The following is an 18,101-nucleotide window of genomic DNA, read 5'->3' on the forward strand; positions in this document are numbered from 1 at the left end:
ATATTTCCACATAGTAATTCCAAGAGGATGCTAGCCATTTGAAAGGATATCATTATTGTTGCTTAGTATGCTTAGTGATCAGTTTGCTTTGTATCCTCAAACATAACAGGATTTTAATAAGTCCTATTTGATAAATGTTTTTTTTTAAACTGAATTGAGTTACTTTAGAGAACTAGATAAAATACTGGAAAAATCATTTGGAGGGTGAGCAGCTAGGTGGAACAGTGGATAAAGCACAGACCCTGGATTCAGGAGGACCTGAGTTCTAATCCAGCCTCAGGCACTTGACACTTGCTAGCTGTGTGACCCTGGGCATGTCACTTAACCCTGACTGCCCCACCAAAAAAAAATCACTGGGAGGAAAAAAGTTCTAGAATTTAGAGGGAAATCTTGAGCATAAAAAGAAGAATAAATGGGGACATAATGATTTCAAATTTCATTATAAATCGTCAGTAAGATGTTTTGGTGATCCTGGGCAAGTCACTTAATCCTCATTGCCCCACCAAAAAATAAATAAAAATTAAAAATCAATAAAAAGCATTTATTAAAAAAGATGTTTGGGTATGAAATAAAATATGGAAAAGATCAATGAAACAGATTACATAAGGAACAGAAACTACAAAACAAAAATTCACTGTCTGATAAACCTCAACAAAGAAATAACTATTTGAAGAATTCCCTCTTCAAATAGAACAATTAGAAAAACTAGAAAGCATTTGGTAGAAATTATATGTGTAGCAATATCTTAAACTACATACAATAGTAAGCTCTAAATAGACACACAAAAGGTAAAATCTTTTAAAGAATTGGGGAAAACAAGGCAGAAATAGAGGTACAGAGACAGAGATACAGAGAAGCGGAAAATGTATTATTTTGTAACTACGATATGGGAGATACTTTTGAACATACAAAAGACAGAAGTGATCATAATAGACAAGAGATAATTATGGGGATTTTAAAATTTTCATACAACTTTTGCATGAACAGGATTAGTACTACGAGAAGAAGAAAAATGGGCTTATTGAGGTGGGGCAGGTGACACTGCATCAAGTATCACTAAGATCCGTTTTCTAAGGATAGACACAAAAGTATATTACTCATAGCCATTTCCCAATAGATAGATGGTGAGAGAAGATAACCAATTTATAAATTATGAGTTGAAAAATAAAAAATGACCATTTGAAAATATTTAAACCATTAATAAAAAGAGAAATTAAAATCAAAACAATTCTGGAATTGTACTTTACATGCAACAAATTGGCCAAAACAAACCAAAGTGACTGATCATCAATTAGGCAATAACAAGAAATAACGAATATCAGGAATTCAGAGAACATGGGAACATTTGTAGAACTAATGCAAGAAGAAAAAAGTAGAATGAAAAGTATAATATATACAATAATGTCAATGGAAAGAATTTTAAGAAAGCCAAATTCTGAGTAACTGTCATGTCTAATTTTGCTCTGGGAAATATTCTGCACCTTTAGTTCTCTACCTACCTTCTCTAAGCATAGATGCATAACTAAAGGGGCAGAATGTTGCATATGCTGTAATTTGCAGTAATTTTCAGTTACATAAATAACTTTTTCTTATGATAAGATTTAAGAGAGGGCAGAGAGAGGGCAGCTAGGTGGCACAGAGGATAAAGCCCCAGCCCTGGATTAAGGAAGACCTGAGTTCAAATCCGACCTTAGATACTTCACACTTACTAGCTATGTGACCCCGGACAAGTCACTTAACCCTCATTGCCCCGCGCACCCCCCCCCCAAAAGAGAGAGGGCAGATAGACTAGCAAATGCTTGTTCTCTAAATGTAGCTCAGAATTTCATTAGCTTCCAACCTGCCATAAAAGAGTTACACTGTACATTTCTCACATTTTGAGCTAGTCATCAACCAAACCCTATAGTTTTGTTTGTTTGCTTGCTTGTTTTTGGACAAGCTGCTCCCCTATCTTATAATTTTAAAATTAATTGTTAAAATGCAATTGCTGGGCATATTTTTCCTCTACTTAGATTTATTTTACTAAATTAGGTTTCAGTGATAGAGGTAGTCAAAATCATTTTGGATCCTGGTCATGTCATCCAAGAAGTTAGCAATCTCTTCCAGCTTTGTGTTGTATATATATTTGATAAAGATCCATGCCTTTATCCAAGTCCCTGGTTAAAAAAAATGATACTTATCACAAAAATAACCACAGATACCTGAAGCCAATTACATATTTCATTGCAGAGAAAGAATAAGAAACCAGGGTTTACTCTCTGTGTAAAAGCACAGCAGTTTGTCCAATGTGTTGACCTGTCACTTAACAGATTAATATGAAGTTATAATTCCACAATGAATAAAAATAGTAATTCCCCAGCTCTTCCAAAAATCCTATGTTGTGTACTAGAAAGAAGTAGTGGCACAGGATTCAAAAAAGCCAGATTCCTTTACCATCTCTTACATACACATCAGATTGTGTCTGAACTTGGGCAAATCCATTCTTCTCTAGCTAGCATTTATATAGTGCTATAATGTTTGCAAAACACCTTACTCACATTATCTCATTTGATCACAAGAACAGCTTTTCAAAGCAACTGCTATTCTTATCCTCATTTTATAGATAAAGAAAGTGAATCTGAGAGAAGTTTAATTATTTGGCCAGTCACATAGCATCTGAGGCAAGCTTTGAACTACACCTCTAGCACTCCATGTGATATGACTCATAGTGTAAGAAAATAATGGGTTTTGGGATACCCAGAGGCCTCCACTCTAGAGGATAATATTAAAATTAATTGGATTGACTTTGCTGATTAATTCACTTAAAGATAACTTGATTGAAACCACATATACCTGAGAGCCTGGCCCTCAGGGGGTGTGTCCTCTGAACTCTGACCTTAGCACATTCGGCTCATAGACCACCCTCAAGTCCAGTAAACCAATAGACTTGAATGATGCTAGGCATTTAGCTTTGAGCAGTGTGCAAGGGTTGCCTCTCCTCTGGACCCAGAGGAATCTTTCACTCTCAGTTAGATTCTCAGATATACTCATGGAAGAGGACTTGGAGGAAGAAGCAGGCCAGGCTGAGCTCTAGGCTAGAAAGGCCTTTTCTTAACTTCCTGAGCCAAGTGATCTCTCTTTACTAATATTTGGTATGCTTTAATAAATGCTTAATGCCCTACAGTGGTGCTAAAGCTTCTAATGTATAAGTAACAATTATATTAGAAACCTCAGCTAATTTTCCCCAAATTTGGGACAGAAATAAGGTGGCCACACATTTAATTTTGCATGCCACAATAGGTTCCTCTAGTTCTTAAATAAGGGGAATAGATGAATAGATATAAAGTGTACTTTTCAGGTCTAAAATTCTATTTTATCAAGTGGCTCATCTCTCTCCACTTATTGCCACTACTCAGGTTTCAAAAAGACATCTGAAGGACATAGAGTAATGTGGGGATGGTGTGCAGTGGGGTAATTATTGGATGATTAAGGACATGCAGTTGATGCTAATAATGGTATCAAAACCACATATTTCTCTGTTCTTTGACCAAAAAATCCTGAGATGCTCTTATACTTCAGAGATTATGGCACTAAATTGTTGCAGAAGTGATAAAATGGAATATTGTAGGATGATATACTCTTTCAGCATGTGACAATTTTACATTTTCTTTTTTTCTTTTAATAGTATTTTATTTTTCAAATGACAAGTAAAGATAGTTTTCAACATTCATTTTATAAGACTATGATTACCAAATTTTTCTGCTTCCCCCCCTTCTGCCCTCTCCCCAAGATGGCAAGCAATTTGAAAAAGGTATATATATATATATATATATATATATATATATATATATACACACATATATATTTTATATACATATATATGCAATCATGTTAAACATCTTTCCACATTATTCATGTAGTGAAATAAGAGCAAAAGGGGAAAAACAACACAGGGGAAAAAAGTAAAATTTTATGCTTCAATCTGCATTCAGACTCCATTGTTCTTTCTCTGGATGTGGATAGCATTTTCCATCATGAGTCTTTTGGAATTGTCTTAAATCACTGTATTGCTAAGAAGAGCTAAGTCTATCATAGTTGATCACTGCACAATGTTGCCATTACTGTTATACATTTCCCCAAAGTACCATCAAGATCTTTGTAAATCATTATTCAAATAATCTATATTATTTGAATAAAATTCAAGAGATCCAGGCATGTTAAAATAAATATATTAACTATGTATATAGAATATAAGCTAAATATGTTTGCAATGGTGTCAGTTCTTTCTCAAGTATATGGGAAGCAACAGGTTTCAATGGACAGAACACAGGATTTGGAGTAAGAGTACTAGATTTGGTGGGGGGGGGCATGGTAGTGGGGGTTAAGTGACTTGTCCAAGGTCACACAGCTAGTAAGTGTCAAATGTCTGAGGCTGTATTTGAACTCAAGTCCTTCTGAATCCAGGTCCTGTGCTCTATCCACTGAGCCACCTAGCTGCCCCCTAGAATTTTTTAAAAATCAACTTATTAAGTAAAAAAAAGGAGAGGTATAGCTAGGAGGCAATCTATCTGAAATTTGAGGAATTCAATAAATTGTATGCTCAATGTGAATCAGCATTGTGATATGGAGACCTAGACATTAAATGCCAATTTGACCTGCATTGTTGTTGCTTGCTGCTGTTGTTCCTTTTTGGTCATTTCTGACCCTTTCTCACCCTTTTTGGGAATTTCTTGGCAAGGATACTAGAGTGGTTTTCCATTTCCTTCTCTAACTCATTTTACAAATGAGGAAACTGAGGTAAACAGGGTTAAATGACTTTCCCAGGGTCACACAGATATCTGAGGCTAGATTTGAACTTAGGAAGGTGAATCTTCCTGACTCCAGGCCTGGCAGTCTATTGTGTCTCTTAGGTGTAACTTAGCCTGCATTAGGAGAAGCATAATGTCTAGGACTTAGGAGGTTTAAGTATGGCAGTATTCTGCCATGGTCATACCACATCTACATTATTAAGTTCAGTTCTAGATGCCTCATTTAAAGAAGTATATTTATAAAGTGGAATGAATACATAGGAGGGCAACCAGGACAGAGAATAGTCTAGGCTTCCTATGAAAGGAGAATTAGGACGCGAAAAAGATGTTTAGCCAACAGAAGAGGTGTATAGTTGAAGCATTATCAATTGAAGGAAGGGTTAAACTTGTTCTATTAAGAGCTGGAGGTAGAGGAACTGAGAGGAATGGGTATCTTACACTTGGTATAAGGAAAAAAAAAGATTCTACCAATTAGGGTAAACAAAGATGGATTGGGTTTCAGGGGGAGGTAGTGACTTCCTCCTCATTGAACATCATAATATTGTACATAGTCTTAGACATAGACTTGGAGGTGCTTTGGAGGTCATCAAGTAAATGTGCCTCATTTTAAAGAAGCTGAAAAAGCTTTAGAGAGGATTTCTATAGAGGGAATTCTCAGCTAGATTTCTTCTGAGGTTCTTTCAACTCTGAAGTTCTATGATACTGGTATGTACCAGTTCTCAGTACCTAATGCAAGTTCAGCCAAGTTACTTAAAGGCCCTGAGATCACTTTTTTCCAACTTTAAAATAAATGAGATTGGATTTTATGTTTTCAAAAATATTTTCCAGCTCTAAATTCCTATAACCCTATGAACCTGAAAACAGACTTGTGAACATATTACCAGTTTTATATTCATGTTGCATAGAAGACAAGGTTCTCTTTATTCCTGAATTTAAAATATAATTTATATTATATATATTATTAAATTATATCATATATACACACACAAGAATTATATTTTAAACTTTATTCAGAAAATAAAATTTACAGGCAAATACTTGTTCTCTAGTACTGGACCAGTTTAGTTCTAAAGGATTATTCATTACTTCCTAAAGCAATTTCCTTTTTCTGACTGAATGAATTTGCTGGTGCTTGTATTCATGTATGAATTATTAAGGTGTGCAACATTCAGTTTGCAAGTACTCTGAATTCACTGAACTCATTAAGGGGACATATCAAAGAAAAGTTTTAGAAAATGTAAAATTTGTTTCATTAGCATCATTGGTGACATTACTGATCTGGATGAAAACACCATAGGTTTTTTTTTTCATTCATTTATTTAATTTTTTCAATTAATAAAGTATTTTATTTTTTTCCTGTTACATGTAAAGATAGTTCTCAACTTTCGGTTATACAAGCTTTACAATTTCAGATTTTTCTCCCTCCCTCCCCTCCTTCCCCCCTCGCCTAGACAGCAGGTAATCTGATATAGGTTTTATATATATATATATATGTATATATATATATATATATATATATATATATATACACACACACACACACACACATATATATATATACATATACATATATATATGTGTGTGTGTGTATACATATACATATATATATACATAATAACATTAATCCTATTTCAGCATTAGTTATGTTATAAGAGAAAAAATCAGAGCAATGATGAAAAATCTCAAAATAGAAAAAAACAACAGCACCAAAAACAAATGAAATAGTATGGTTCATTCAGCATCTATACTCCACAGTTCTTTTTTTTTTTTTCTTGGATTTGGAGATCCTCTTCTATCATGAGTTCCCTGGAACTCTTCTGTACCATTGCATTGGTGAGAAGAATATAGTCCATCACAGTAGATCAACACTCAATGTTGATGATACTGTGGACAATGTTCTTCTGGTTCTGGTCATCTCACTCATCATCAGCCCATGCAAGACCCTCCAGGTTTCTCTGAACTCCTCCTGCTCATCATTTCTTACAGCACAATAGTATTCCATTGTATTCATATACCACAACTTGTCCAGCCATTCCCCAATTGATAGGCACCCCTTCAACTTCCAATTCCTTGCCACCACATAAAGAGAAGCTATAAATATTTTTGTACTTGTGGGTCCCTTTCTCCTTTCCATGATTTCTTTGGGCAAAAGACCCAAAAGTGGTATTGCTGGGTCAAAGGGTATGCACAGCTTTATCACCCTTTGGGCATAATTCCAAATTGTGCTCCAGAATGGTTGGATCAGTTCACAGCTCCACCAACAATGCATTAGTATTACATTTTCTCCACAGCTTATCCAACATTTATTATTTGCCTTTTTTTGTCATCTTAGCCAATCTGACTGGTGTCAGGTGGTACCTCAGAGTTGTTTTAATTTGCATCTCTCTAATCATTAGAGATTTAGAGCATTTTTTCATATGGGAATAGATAGCTTTGATTTCTTCATCAGAAAACTGCCTGTTCATATCCTTTGACCATTTCTCAATTGGGGAATGACTTGGATTCTTATAAATTTGATTTAGTTCCCCATATATTTAAAGATGAGGCCTTTATCAGAAGTACTGGCCACAAAAATTGTTTCCCAGCTTTCTGCCTCACTTCTAATTTTGGATGCATTGCTTCTTTTTGTACAATTTTTTTAATTTAATGTAATCAAAATCATCCATTTTGCATTTTATAATATTCTCTATCTCTTGTTTGGTCATAAACTGTTTTCCTTCCCAAAGATATGATAGGTACACTATTCCTTTCTCTCCTAATTTACCTGTGGTATCACCTCTTATGTCTAAATCATGTATCCATTTTGACCTTATTTTAGTATAAGATGTAAGATGTTGGTCTATGGCTAATTTCTGTCATTCTATCTTCCAGTTTTCCCAGCAATTTTTGTCAAATACTGAGTTCCTATCCCAGAAGCTGGAGTCTTTGGGTTTGTCAAACACACTACATTACTAGTGTCATTTACTACTGCATTTCCTGAGCCTAGCCTATTCCATTGATCCTCCACTCTATTTCTTAGCCAGAACCAGATAGTTTTGATGACTGCCACTTTATAGTAAAGCTCCAGGTTTGGTACCGCTAACCCACCTTCCTGTGAATTTTTTTTTTCATTATTTCCCTGGATATTCTTGATTTTTTGTTTTTCCAGATGAATTTTGTTATTATTTTTTCTATCTCTATAAAATAATTTTAGGTAGTCTGATTGGTATGGCACTGAATAAGTAAATTAATTTAGGCAGTATTGTCATTTTTACTATATTAGCTCTGCCTATCCATGAGCAATTGATATCTTTCCAATTATTTAGATCTGATTTGATTTGTGAGAAGAGTGTTTGGTAGTTGTGTTCATAGAGTTCCTGGGTTTGTCTTGGCAAGTAGACTCCCAAGTATTTTATATTATCTGCTGTTACTTTAAATGGAATTTCTCTTTCTATCTCTTGCTGCTGGACTTTGTTGGTCATGTATGGAAATGCTGATGATTTATGTGGATTTATTTTATATCCTGCTACTTTGCTAAAGTTTTTATTTGCTTCAAGTAATTTTTGAGTTGATTCTCCAGGATTCTTTAAGTATATCATCATATCATCTGCAAAGAATGATAGTTTTGTTTCCTCCTTGCCTATTCTAATTCCTTTAATTCCCTTCTCTTCTCTGATTGCTAACGCTAACATTTCTAGGACAATATTAAATAATAGGGGTGATAATGGACATCCCTGTTTCATCCCCGATCTTATTGGGAAGCCCTCTAATTTATCTCCATTGCATATAATACTTGCTGATGGTTTTAGGTAGATACTGTTTATTATTTTAAGGAAAGCTCCACCTATTCCTAAACTCTCTGGAAAACACCATAGTTTCTAATAGGAACCTAAGCAAAAGCTATTTTAGCCACCACTTTACAACTTTTCCCTCTGGTTTAATTGTTCCTAAGCAAATACCACATATAGTTTGTCAAGTAGCTTATATTTTAGATGCCACCTAGTCTGACCCACTCCTTTCATAGATCTGGGAACTGAGACCTGGCAAGGTTAATTGCTACCCGTAGAAATTCCCTGGGCACAGAAGCTGCTTGATAAATGCTTAAAAGAATGTAAATTCCTTAAGGGCAGTGATCATTAAATGTTTTTTCTTGGGATTTACAAATTTATTACCATACCAGGCATATAGAGGAACAGTTGGATCCATAACTCAAGAACAAAAGAGCTAGTTTTCATGTAGAATACCTGACGTTTGATTCTATGTTTAATCTGAGAGGTTTTGTTTGTTTGTTTGTTTGTTTGTTTTTGTTTGTTTTTTTGTGGGGTGATGGGGGTTAAGTGACTTGCCCTGGGTAATACAGCTAGTAAGTGTCAAGTGTCTGAGGGCAGATTTGAACTCAGGTCCTCCTGAATCCAGGACTGGTGCTTTATCCACTGCACCACTTAGCTGCCCAGGCTTCAATTAGTTAAATATGCTAGCATCTTATTCATGGAACAAACATTAGACTCCTTAATGCTCAAAATAGGATAGTAGCATATTTGAAATTTAGTTGGCTTTGACTGGAGGTAGCAGGAGCCTCTTTATTTGTAGCTCAGGTAAATTACCTCTGCTAAAACCACACTTTCCAATAGAATCAGCCAATTTCTATCCTCTGAAAGATAAAGATTTCACAATAAAAATGCTCTATAACCCAGTTAATAACACTGGTAGTTCCCTGACTCAAATAATTTTTATAACAGTTTCTTTCTACTGTGTGTTTAGTAGATGCTATCATTGAAAAATTCTAGAAAGTACAAGTAATACAAATAAAAAATATGACACAATATAAGCTAAAAGATGGAAAACAAGCAATATGTGCAACTTACCACTTCCTCATGGGTTGCATTTTCTACATTAATGCCATTAACCTAGATAGATGATAGATTAGGATATATGAGTGTCAAATGAATAAATATGAGTTAAGATAGAAATTCATGATACAACTTTGAGGATTGAATTCAAAACACACTGACCTGTATTACTGCATCTCCTATAAATAACATTCCTGTTTGGTCAGCTGTAGGATTACAAAAGTGTCAAGTGTTAAGAGAGAATTTTTAATAAGCATACTTTCTTAAGGCAATTGTTTTAAATATACTGTTTATAGCAGTCATTTGCAATTACTTTTCTTGTGAAAATGCCAGTAGTATAGCAATCAGCAATCACCAAGTAAAACTAAATAGACTGGCACCAATTTTAACCAAATTAAAATTTACTTTCCAGGCATACAGGACTTGTTTAATACGGAACACAAATGTCAGTTCTTACTAATGAAGGATTTCATTAAATTATGTGGAAAGTCTGATTCTTATTATTCATTCAGCTGTCACAAAGAACAAAATGGAATTATAGAAGCTATTTAATATTTTTTTCCTTTTTCTTCCCCAAACAAATGCATACGGATTACTTTAATTAAAGAGCTATGCCTGGAATGTTTTTAAAAAAATTACATTGTGAACGCATTCTATTCTGCATTATTTCCACTTAACCTTTCCTTCCTCAAAGATGAAGATATCTGAATACTTTAAGGTAGGAATTCTTAACCTTGAACTTAAAAAAAAGATTTTTGATAACTTTGTTTAAATATTATTGTTTCTCTTTTAATTCTATATATTCTATTTTATGTATTTAAAATGATTATTTGGAGAAGCAATCTGTAGGTTTCATTAGGCTCATAAAAGGGACCATGATACAAAGTGTCAAAAATACCCTTATTATTTAAGTGATACTCTATACATGTACAAAAAATGGGAAAGTAGTCTTCTTTTTTCCTTTTCATTATTTGCTTTTGGTTAACATGCTTTCCAGTTTTAAAAAAGATGGAAGATAGATTCATTGTGTACATTCTAGCATTACAAAGACATTAAAATTATTTTCATCTCAATTTTTATCAATAAATTTGGTTTTACATGAATTACAACACATACATTACTCTGGGATTTTAAAATTTCAAGAGCCTTCTATGTTGAATTTTCATTCATATTCAAACATTATCTTTAGAGTAATATCATTTAAATATTTTGAATCAAAATAACAATTAAAATGCTAAATATTTATTAAAATGAAACTGACTCATAAATTAATCCACCTAAAATTTTTGGCCTAATTTCTATGCATTAATAAATAGATTTTACTGGTCTTGTTCAAATAAAGAGAAGCTACCATTTTGCAAATGAATTTGGACTGCCAAACTTTAGAAAGTTGTGCTTCAAATTTTGTCATCAATTTAAGTTTTTCATGTCTAGTTTCCACAAGATACATTGAGTAATAATTTTGTTTAAATATAAATATTCTGTAGGGGAAGCAAGAAAAAAACATAACACATTATAATATAATCAGTCTATAAGCATGTTGTAATATAATAATAAAATTAAATAACAAACAACAATAACAACAATAATAATAAATGTTAATAATCACACTGACTTGAAAAGAGAATACCTATATTTGTATGCCATCTCTGCCACTACCTAGCTGTGTAACATTGGGCAAGTTTCCTCATTTTTCTCAGCCTCAGTTTTCCCTTTCATAAAATGGAAATAAAATGATTCCTCATAGGATTGTTCTATCAAGTAAGATACTATATCTAATATATGGAAATCTCTGTAAATCACCAGTGAGTGCTTCTGTAAAGGATAGAATTGGTCTATGATATATGATACCTATATACAGCTTATTTGAGACAAGATACCCTGCCAAGTGATTTTATTTCTCTTCAGTCAAACCCTCCACAATAATATCCACTAAGATATTTAAGCTTCCTCTCAGAGCAAGATAAGTGTTTAATGAAGAAATTTTCTTACTGATCCCAGAGTCTCACACCTATTTTGATGCTTAGTGATGAGATTACAGCACACACTTTAGTTTCTGTGTGAGGGAAACCAAAGAATGCAAAGAATTCAGACCATAAACTCTGGATGTCTCCTAATAGGCTCTCCTTTTCTCTTCAAGGGACCCACAGTCAAGGATAGGCACTCTTAGTATCTTAGTTAAGAGAATGAGGTCATTTACACTTCAGAATTACTGCTAGTCCTTACAATTCTCAGGTGTCTAAGACAGAAAGTAACAGAGAAGACATTGATTTACACTGGAAGAGGGAGTCCCTTCTTTAGACTGTTCCCTAAAGAAGTAAATGCACAAATCCACAGATCTACTCCCAATTGTGAAGACTACCTAAGGAGTAGGAGAAACTTGATGTCTCTTCATTTTAAAACTGCTGATTCACAGAAATCCTTCATTCTACTTGCTGTAGCAACTGACTATCCCACAAAGAAAAAAAGAGGGCCTTCTGATAAATGTTCAATAAATAGCTCTCTCAGGAAAAAATGCATATATGTGTATATAAATACATATATATATTTATATATACATATATGTGATATATGTATATATGTACTTATACATTATATGTAACAGAAGAAGCTTAAAAGTGTAGCATGTATATATGAATATATAACTGCATTTTTACCAGCTTTTCCCTCACTATTTCTTTTTTTTTCTTTTTTTTGTGGGGCAATGAGGGTTAAGTGACTTGCCCAGGGTCACACAGCTAGTGTCGTGTCTGAGACCGGATTTGAACTCAAGTCCTTCTGAATACAGGACCGGTTCTTTATCCACTGTATCACCTAGCTGCCTCCTCTCCCTCCCTATTTTTATCCACAAAAATAATGTCAAGTTTTGATTTGTAGCATTAGTCAATTTCTGAGGTAAATGCTTGCTCTGAAAATTTAACAATCAGACACAGCCCTGACTCTTCCATTTTCCCTGAAAATATTAGGGGGATTTTAAAAGAACCACTATCTACCAGAGTTCTCCTCTACCCTACTTCTCTGTGACATGAGTTAGGCTATTTTTTTTTTTTTTTGCTGAATATTGAAAAGGTATTTCCAGGACTTAATGAGGACAGGCCTTCAGCTGTACCCTTGGAGATGGAGCTTCCTGGTAGCCTCTGGTCTCAATCTTTGGATGAGTAACCTCGGTGCATAAAAAGATATACCCATACAGATCTGATACCCTTCATATGTGAGAATCAGAGCACCACCATCCTACTGAGAAATTCATTGGGAGCTTTCTGGGGTTTTGAAGGTCAGATTGGCATCTGGAAGTTAAGTCTACTGCCTGTAAGTCTTGTCTATCAATACTATCAGCCAATTAGCTTGGAGCTGTGTGTGTAGGGACCTTGCCTGGTCGGGCCTGCAGGGGGCTTCCAGTCGAGAGTAGGGGTTTTTCTTCTTTCTGTGGGAAGTGGCTGAAGGAGCAGCTTCAGGTGCAGGGAGCAAGGTTTCTTTCTTTCTCCATGTGTTTCTCTTTGCTAACCCCTAATATGCTTTAATAAATGCTTAATGCCCAAAGACTAGTGCTAAAGCTTCTAATTTAAGGCACATTAGGTTTTTTAGACATCAGTTAGAATTTTAGGCTCCACACATATTTGAAGGATGTTCCAGCACCATATGTGCCACCATTCCTTGCCTTGCTGATCTGGACTATCCAAAACCTTCTTCTGTTAACAATATAATGACTATATACTTTTTTCATTTCATCAAGAGAGTACCAGCCTTCTTCAGGTCTGTCCCTGAAAGAAATAATTACTGGTTTCCGCATAACATCCAGCATGGAAGGAGCAGTCAGTATCCACTGAATTAATCCATTTACTTCACCAAGTTTAGATAGAGGCACTATAAGTCCTGAAAATTATTGTCCTAAGCTCTGCAATCAAGATAACCCATTTTCTGGGGAACTTCAACCATTTGGAAAGAGATAACTGCTTCTGTAATAGTACTGGTGTAACTGTCATGATGATTGGTGCTGTTAGTTATCTCATGACAGTCTTCTGCACTCTCCTTATAAAACAGAAGCCAAGAGGTCAGAAACCCATATTTAACTTTTTGTTATTGAGTTGTTTTAGTTGTTTCTAACTCTTCATGACCCCATTTGGCAAAGATGTTGGAGTTGATTGGTATTTTCTTCTCCAGCTCCTTTGACAAAGAAGGAAACTGAGGCAAACTGGATTAAGTGACTTGCCCAAGGTCCCATAGCCAGTAAGTGCCTGAGACCAGATATAAACTCAAAAAGATAAGTCTTCCTAATTCAAAGCTCAGTGCTCTATCCATGGCACCACCTAGCTGTGCTCTATTTCAAATTCACTGTTCTAGAAAAGAAAAATGGATATTTCAACCTTCCATCAAAGATCTTACACCATAGTGTTATAAATTATGTAAGAGTATACTATAGTGCTTTTTAGACTATGATTTCTAGAATTCATTTCACAATATCTGGTATGCAGTGAATATGGCCTTTAATATGATGTATATATGGATATGTTTGATTTCTTTAAATTTTATAACTGCAAGTACCATTGCCTCATCTGTGCATCTGTGTGCATATATATGCATTCTTGTACACATTTATATAAAGCTATATTAATAATTAAAATATTTCTCCCTTGATTGGGGGCCATTTGTGTAGTGGAAGTTTATTCCCCTGACCCTACATAGTCTGACCCCTCCCTGATTTGTACTTAATGTTTGATCTGGACAAGTCACCAAACCTCCCAGTGTTCTTGGCCAGGGCTTCTTAAACTTTTTCAGTTGTGATCCCTTTTCACTGGAGAAAATTTTTATTTGACCCTGGGTATATAGGCCTATAAAATAGGTATATGTAACCTTTTACTGTAGCCAAATTTTTCAGGACCCCCACATTCAGTTACATTACCCCATATGGCGTTGCAAGCCACAGTTTAAGAAGGTAGTTGTGTGCAACTCTTTAAGACTGAAAGTTATAGAGAAGGAGCCGACCTGTTTTTGAAGAGGGCTCTTCCTTATTTGGGTATTCACAGTACAAGGGAAGTAACAAGTCCACTCTCTATCCTAGAAACTTCCTGGAGATGGATTAGCAAAAACTGAATATCTTTTCATTTAAAATCATTCAGATTAATCGGGATACCTAATCTTATTTTTCTGCCACAAATAACTCTGTTTTAAAACAGGAGTAGGGCAGTTAGGTGGCACAGTAGATAGAGCACTGGCCCTGGAGTCAGGAGTACCTGAGTTCAAATTTGGCCGCAGACACTTAACATGTACTAGCTGTGTGACCCTGGGCAAGTCACTTAACCCCAATTGCCTCACTAAAAACAAACAAACAAACAAACAAAAAAACAGGAGTGAGGGGAGTAACTAGTAGCAATATCAGAAGATCAATCATTATATAGTCTCTATTCTCACTTCACTTTGCCTCTAAAGCAGGGAGGGATTCATAATCTGGAGTCCACAAATTGAAACTATGTATCTACATTTATTTATGCCTATGTTTATGCCCACATCAATATTATCTACATATATGCATATATATATATGTCTCTATATCTGTACCTATTTATATGTAATTTTTATCTCTTTATTTAGATAATTTTATTTCATATAATTGATTTCCTTTGCAATCTGTATTTTATTTTCTTTATTTCAAAATATTATATTGAAAGTAAGCCCATAAACTTCACCAGACTGGCAAAGGGGTTTATCACACACACACACACACACACACACACACACACACACACACACACACACACACATACACCATTAAGAGTCCCTGCTTCTATAATGATGCCATAGCTGCACTAATATTTCCTCCTATTCTCCAATGCACTACCTATTCTGGCTCCCAAGTTCCCCAGTTATACTAACACACACTTGATCTCTCACTCTTGCCAATCCCAAATGGAAAACAGTTTTGACTGTGAACAACTCTCTTACTCATATCTCTAATCTCATGAGAACCTAGAAGCAAAGCAAAACAAAGCAAAGCACTCATGTCCCAATGCCTGCCTTTGCTTTCATATATCCTGTTCCCCACACCAACTCATAGGCTAAGTCACCTGCACCACCAACTGCCATAAACTAGTCCTGAGACTTTTCTTGAAATTACTAGCAGAATAGTAGTCAAAGTGCCTAAATCCTACCCTCATGCCTATCCAACTGAAAATTGTTGCATGGCATTTTAGCCTCCCACATCTAAGGGAAAAGAGAGAGCAAATCTTCAGTGTGGCACATATGACACAACTATGGCCCTCTTTTCTCCTCAGCTCTAAACTGTCTTAAGTTCCCAAAATGATATAGTTCACATATGTAAGCCACTAATATTATTGAAAGCTTTCAGGTGGAATGACCTTGGGAAAACTAGACTCTAAAGTTCTAGAGGCTAGACAATTATAAATTCATTTTAAAGAACCACTTTAGAAATCAATTCTAGATACATTGCTGTAACAATTTTAATTGTTTTTGTTTTCTCAAGCACTAAAAAGAAAATTGGTTTGCAACACTGCTTATGTATGGCCATAGATTGTAACCATTCTGTCATTTTTCTTTTCCTTCCAATACAGACAGCAAATACATACTTTAAAAAATAAATCTAAATCTAACTTTAAAGTGTCTAGGACTGTAGGTAAGAGACCAAGAACACTAAGATCAAACTATCCATTTCATTGAAAATTTCAATAATTTTATTGGAAATTGATGTTAGTGGGATGTTATTTGTGATATTTGGGGTTTTTGTTTGTTATTTTGCTTGGGTTTTTTTTTTTGTGTTTTTTAGAATTTTATTTTCCAAATTACATGTAAAAACAAATTTTGACATCAATTTTTTTTTAAACTTTGTGTTCCATCTTCTCTTCCTTCCTCCTTTCCCACCCCCACCCCAAGAACTTAAGCAAGACAATATAAATTATACATGAGTAGTCATGGAAAAAACATTGCATTAGCTAGGTTGTGAGAGAATACAGATAAAAACAACACTGCAGATTAAGGAATTGTCAAAAAAAGAAATGTGTTTCAGTTTGTTTTCAGATACCATACCATAAATTCTTTCTCTGTACATGTATTACAATTTTCATAAGTTCTTCAGAGTTATATTAGATCATTGCTTTGCTGAAAATAACCAGGTGCTGCCCAGCTGATCATCTCACGCTATTGCTGTTATTTTGTATGCAGTACATTTCTCTCTGCCTCAGTTCATGTGGGTCTTTCCAGGTTTTTCTGATAGCATCCTGTTCATCATAACTTTTAAATAGTACCTTAAACTTGACAAAGAATTTTCTTCTCAATAACCCAGCAGAGTAGGTACCATATGTTTTGACACTGTAGTCAATCGTCATAACTATTTCCCTCCATCCTATTCCCTTCCAATGATATTTACTCTATTTTCTATCTTATTTTGCCCTATTCCTCCTCAAATGTTTTGCTACTGACTGCCCCCTCTCGTGCTCCACCGTTCCCTCCTTATTCTCTTCCCTTCCTACTTTCCTGTAAGGTTAAATAGATTACTCCTCCCAATTGTGTGTGTGTGTGTGTGTGTGTGTGTGTGTTATTTCCTCCTTGAGTCCCCTCTGATGAGGTTAAGGTCTTTGAGCTAATTCTGTTTTCTACACTTTTCTTCCTCTTCCTCAACTCTCCCTATAAAATCAAGCAATTAAATATGTTGTACATGTGTTGTTATGCAGAACATCTTCACCTTCCTCGAAAGATTATATTTGTTTTTATGTCACAATTATCCTGTTCCATTCCATTCAGTTCTGGTATGTTTTGTTGTGTTATGAATTATATTATGTTATGTTAATGTTACACTGTATTATATAATGTTATATTATACAATACCATATTATATTATAATCTGCCAATTTTTATAATACTTATAATTGTAATTTGATGACAAATAATAAATTATTTATTTTTCTTTCATGAATCATTTTATTATTGTAACATATGCAGGTGAGAAAAAATTACGTGGATGAGATGTGTGAATTCTTTTCAGTCACAGTATTAAGCCTAAGAGACTAAAAATAATAGCTTACTAAATGGAATATGGAAGACATTTCTATAATTTTCATAATGCATCCCAAACATGATAACTGTTTAGGATTCCGTCATTATTCATTATCTACATGTAATGAGAGGAATTTTCCTGAAAACTAATGCTTTCCCCTCTAAGTAGTAGTTCTATTATTTTGCTAATTTTGGCAGATCTTTTTTCTACAATTAATACTAAACACAATCTATTATTATTGTTATTTACTGGTACACAATCACTTTTATATGCATCATTTTTTTACTTTGTTGCTCAACAGTTGGTGAGCATTTAGAAATTTAAGTGATATGAATAAAAGGCAATGTAGACACAATAAAGAAAATTGTCAAATGGGGGAAAAAGCTTTGCATCCCGTATCTTTTTCAAGGAAAAAACCCAAATGGGATAATGAAGAGTGAGACATAAGTGAAAACAACTGAACTACTGAAAAGTAGGTGT

The 18,101-nt window shown here is 34.5% G+C and overlaps 1 protein-coding gene across 1 annotated transcript in view; it reads right to left on the reverse strand.

The window, feature by feature from the left end:
• The window catches only part of SNTG2 (syntrophin gamma 2), a 612,266-nt gene that overhangs the window by 359,182 nt on the left and 234,983 nt on the right, over positions 1–18,101 (reverse strand). Inside the window, exons 5-6 of the mRNA XM_043985274.1 lie at positions 9,779–9,822; positions 9,632–9,673 (exon numbers count right to left, since the gene is read on the reverse strand). Of these exons, the coding sequence (XP_043841209.1) occupies positions 9,632–9,673; positions 9,779–9,822 (86 nt within the window). The remainder of the gene's footprint in view (positions 1–9,631; positions 9,674–9,778; positions 9,823–18,101) is intronic.

The sequence above is a fragment of the Dromiciops gliroides genome, chromosome 2, assembly GCF_019393635.1.
Source record: "Dromiciops gliroides isolate mDroGli1 chromosome 2, mDroGli1.pri, whole genome shotgun sequence".
NCBI classification, from domain to species: Eukaryota; Metazoa; Chordata; class Mammalia; order Microbiotheria; family Microbiotheriidae; genus Dromiciops; species Dromiciops gliroides.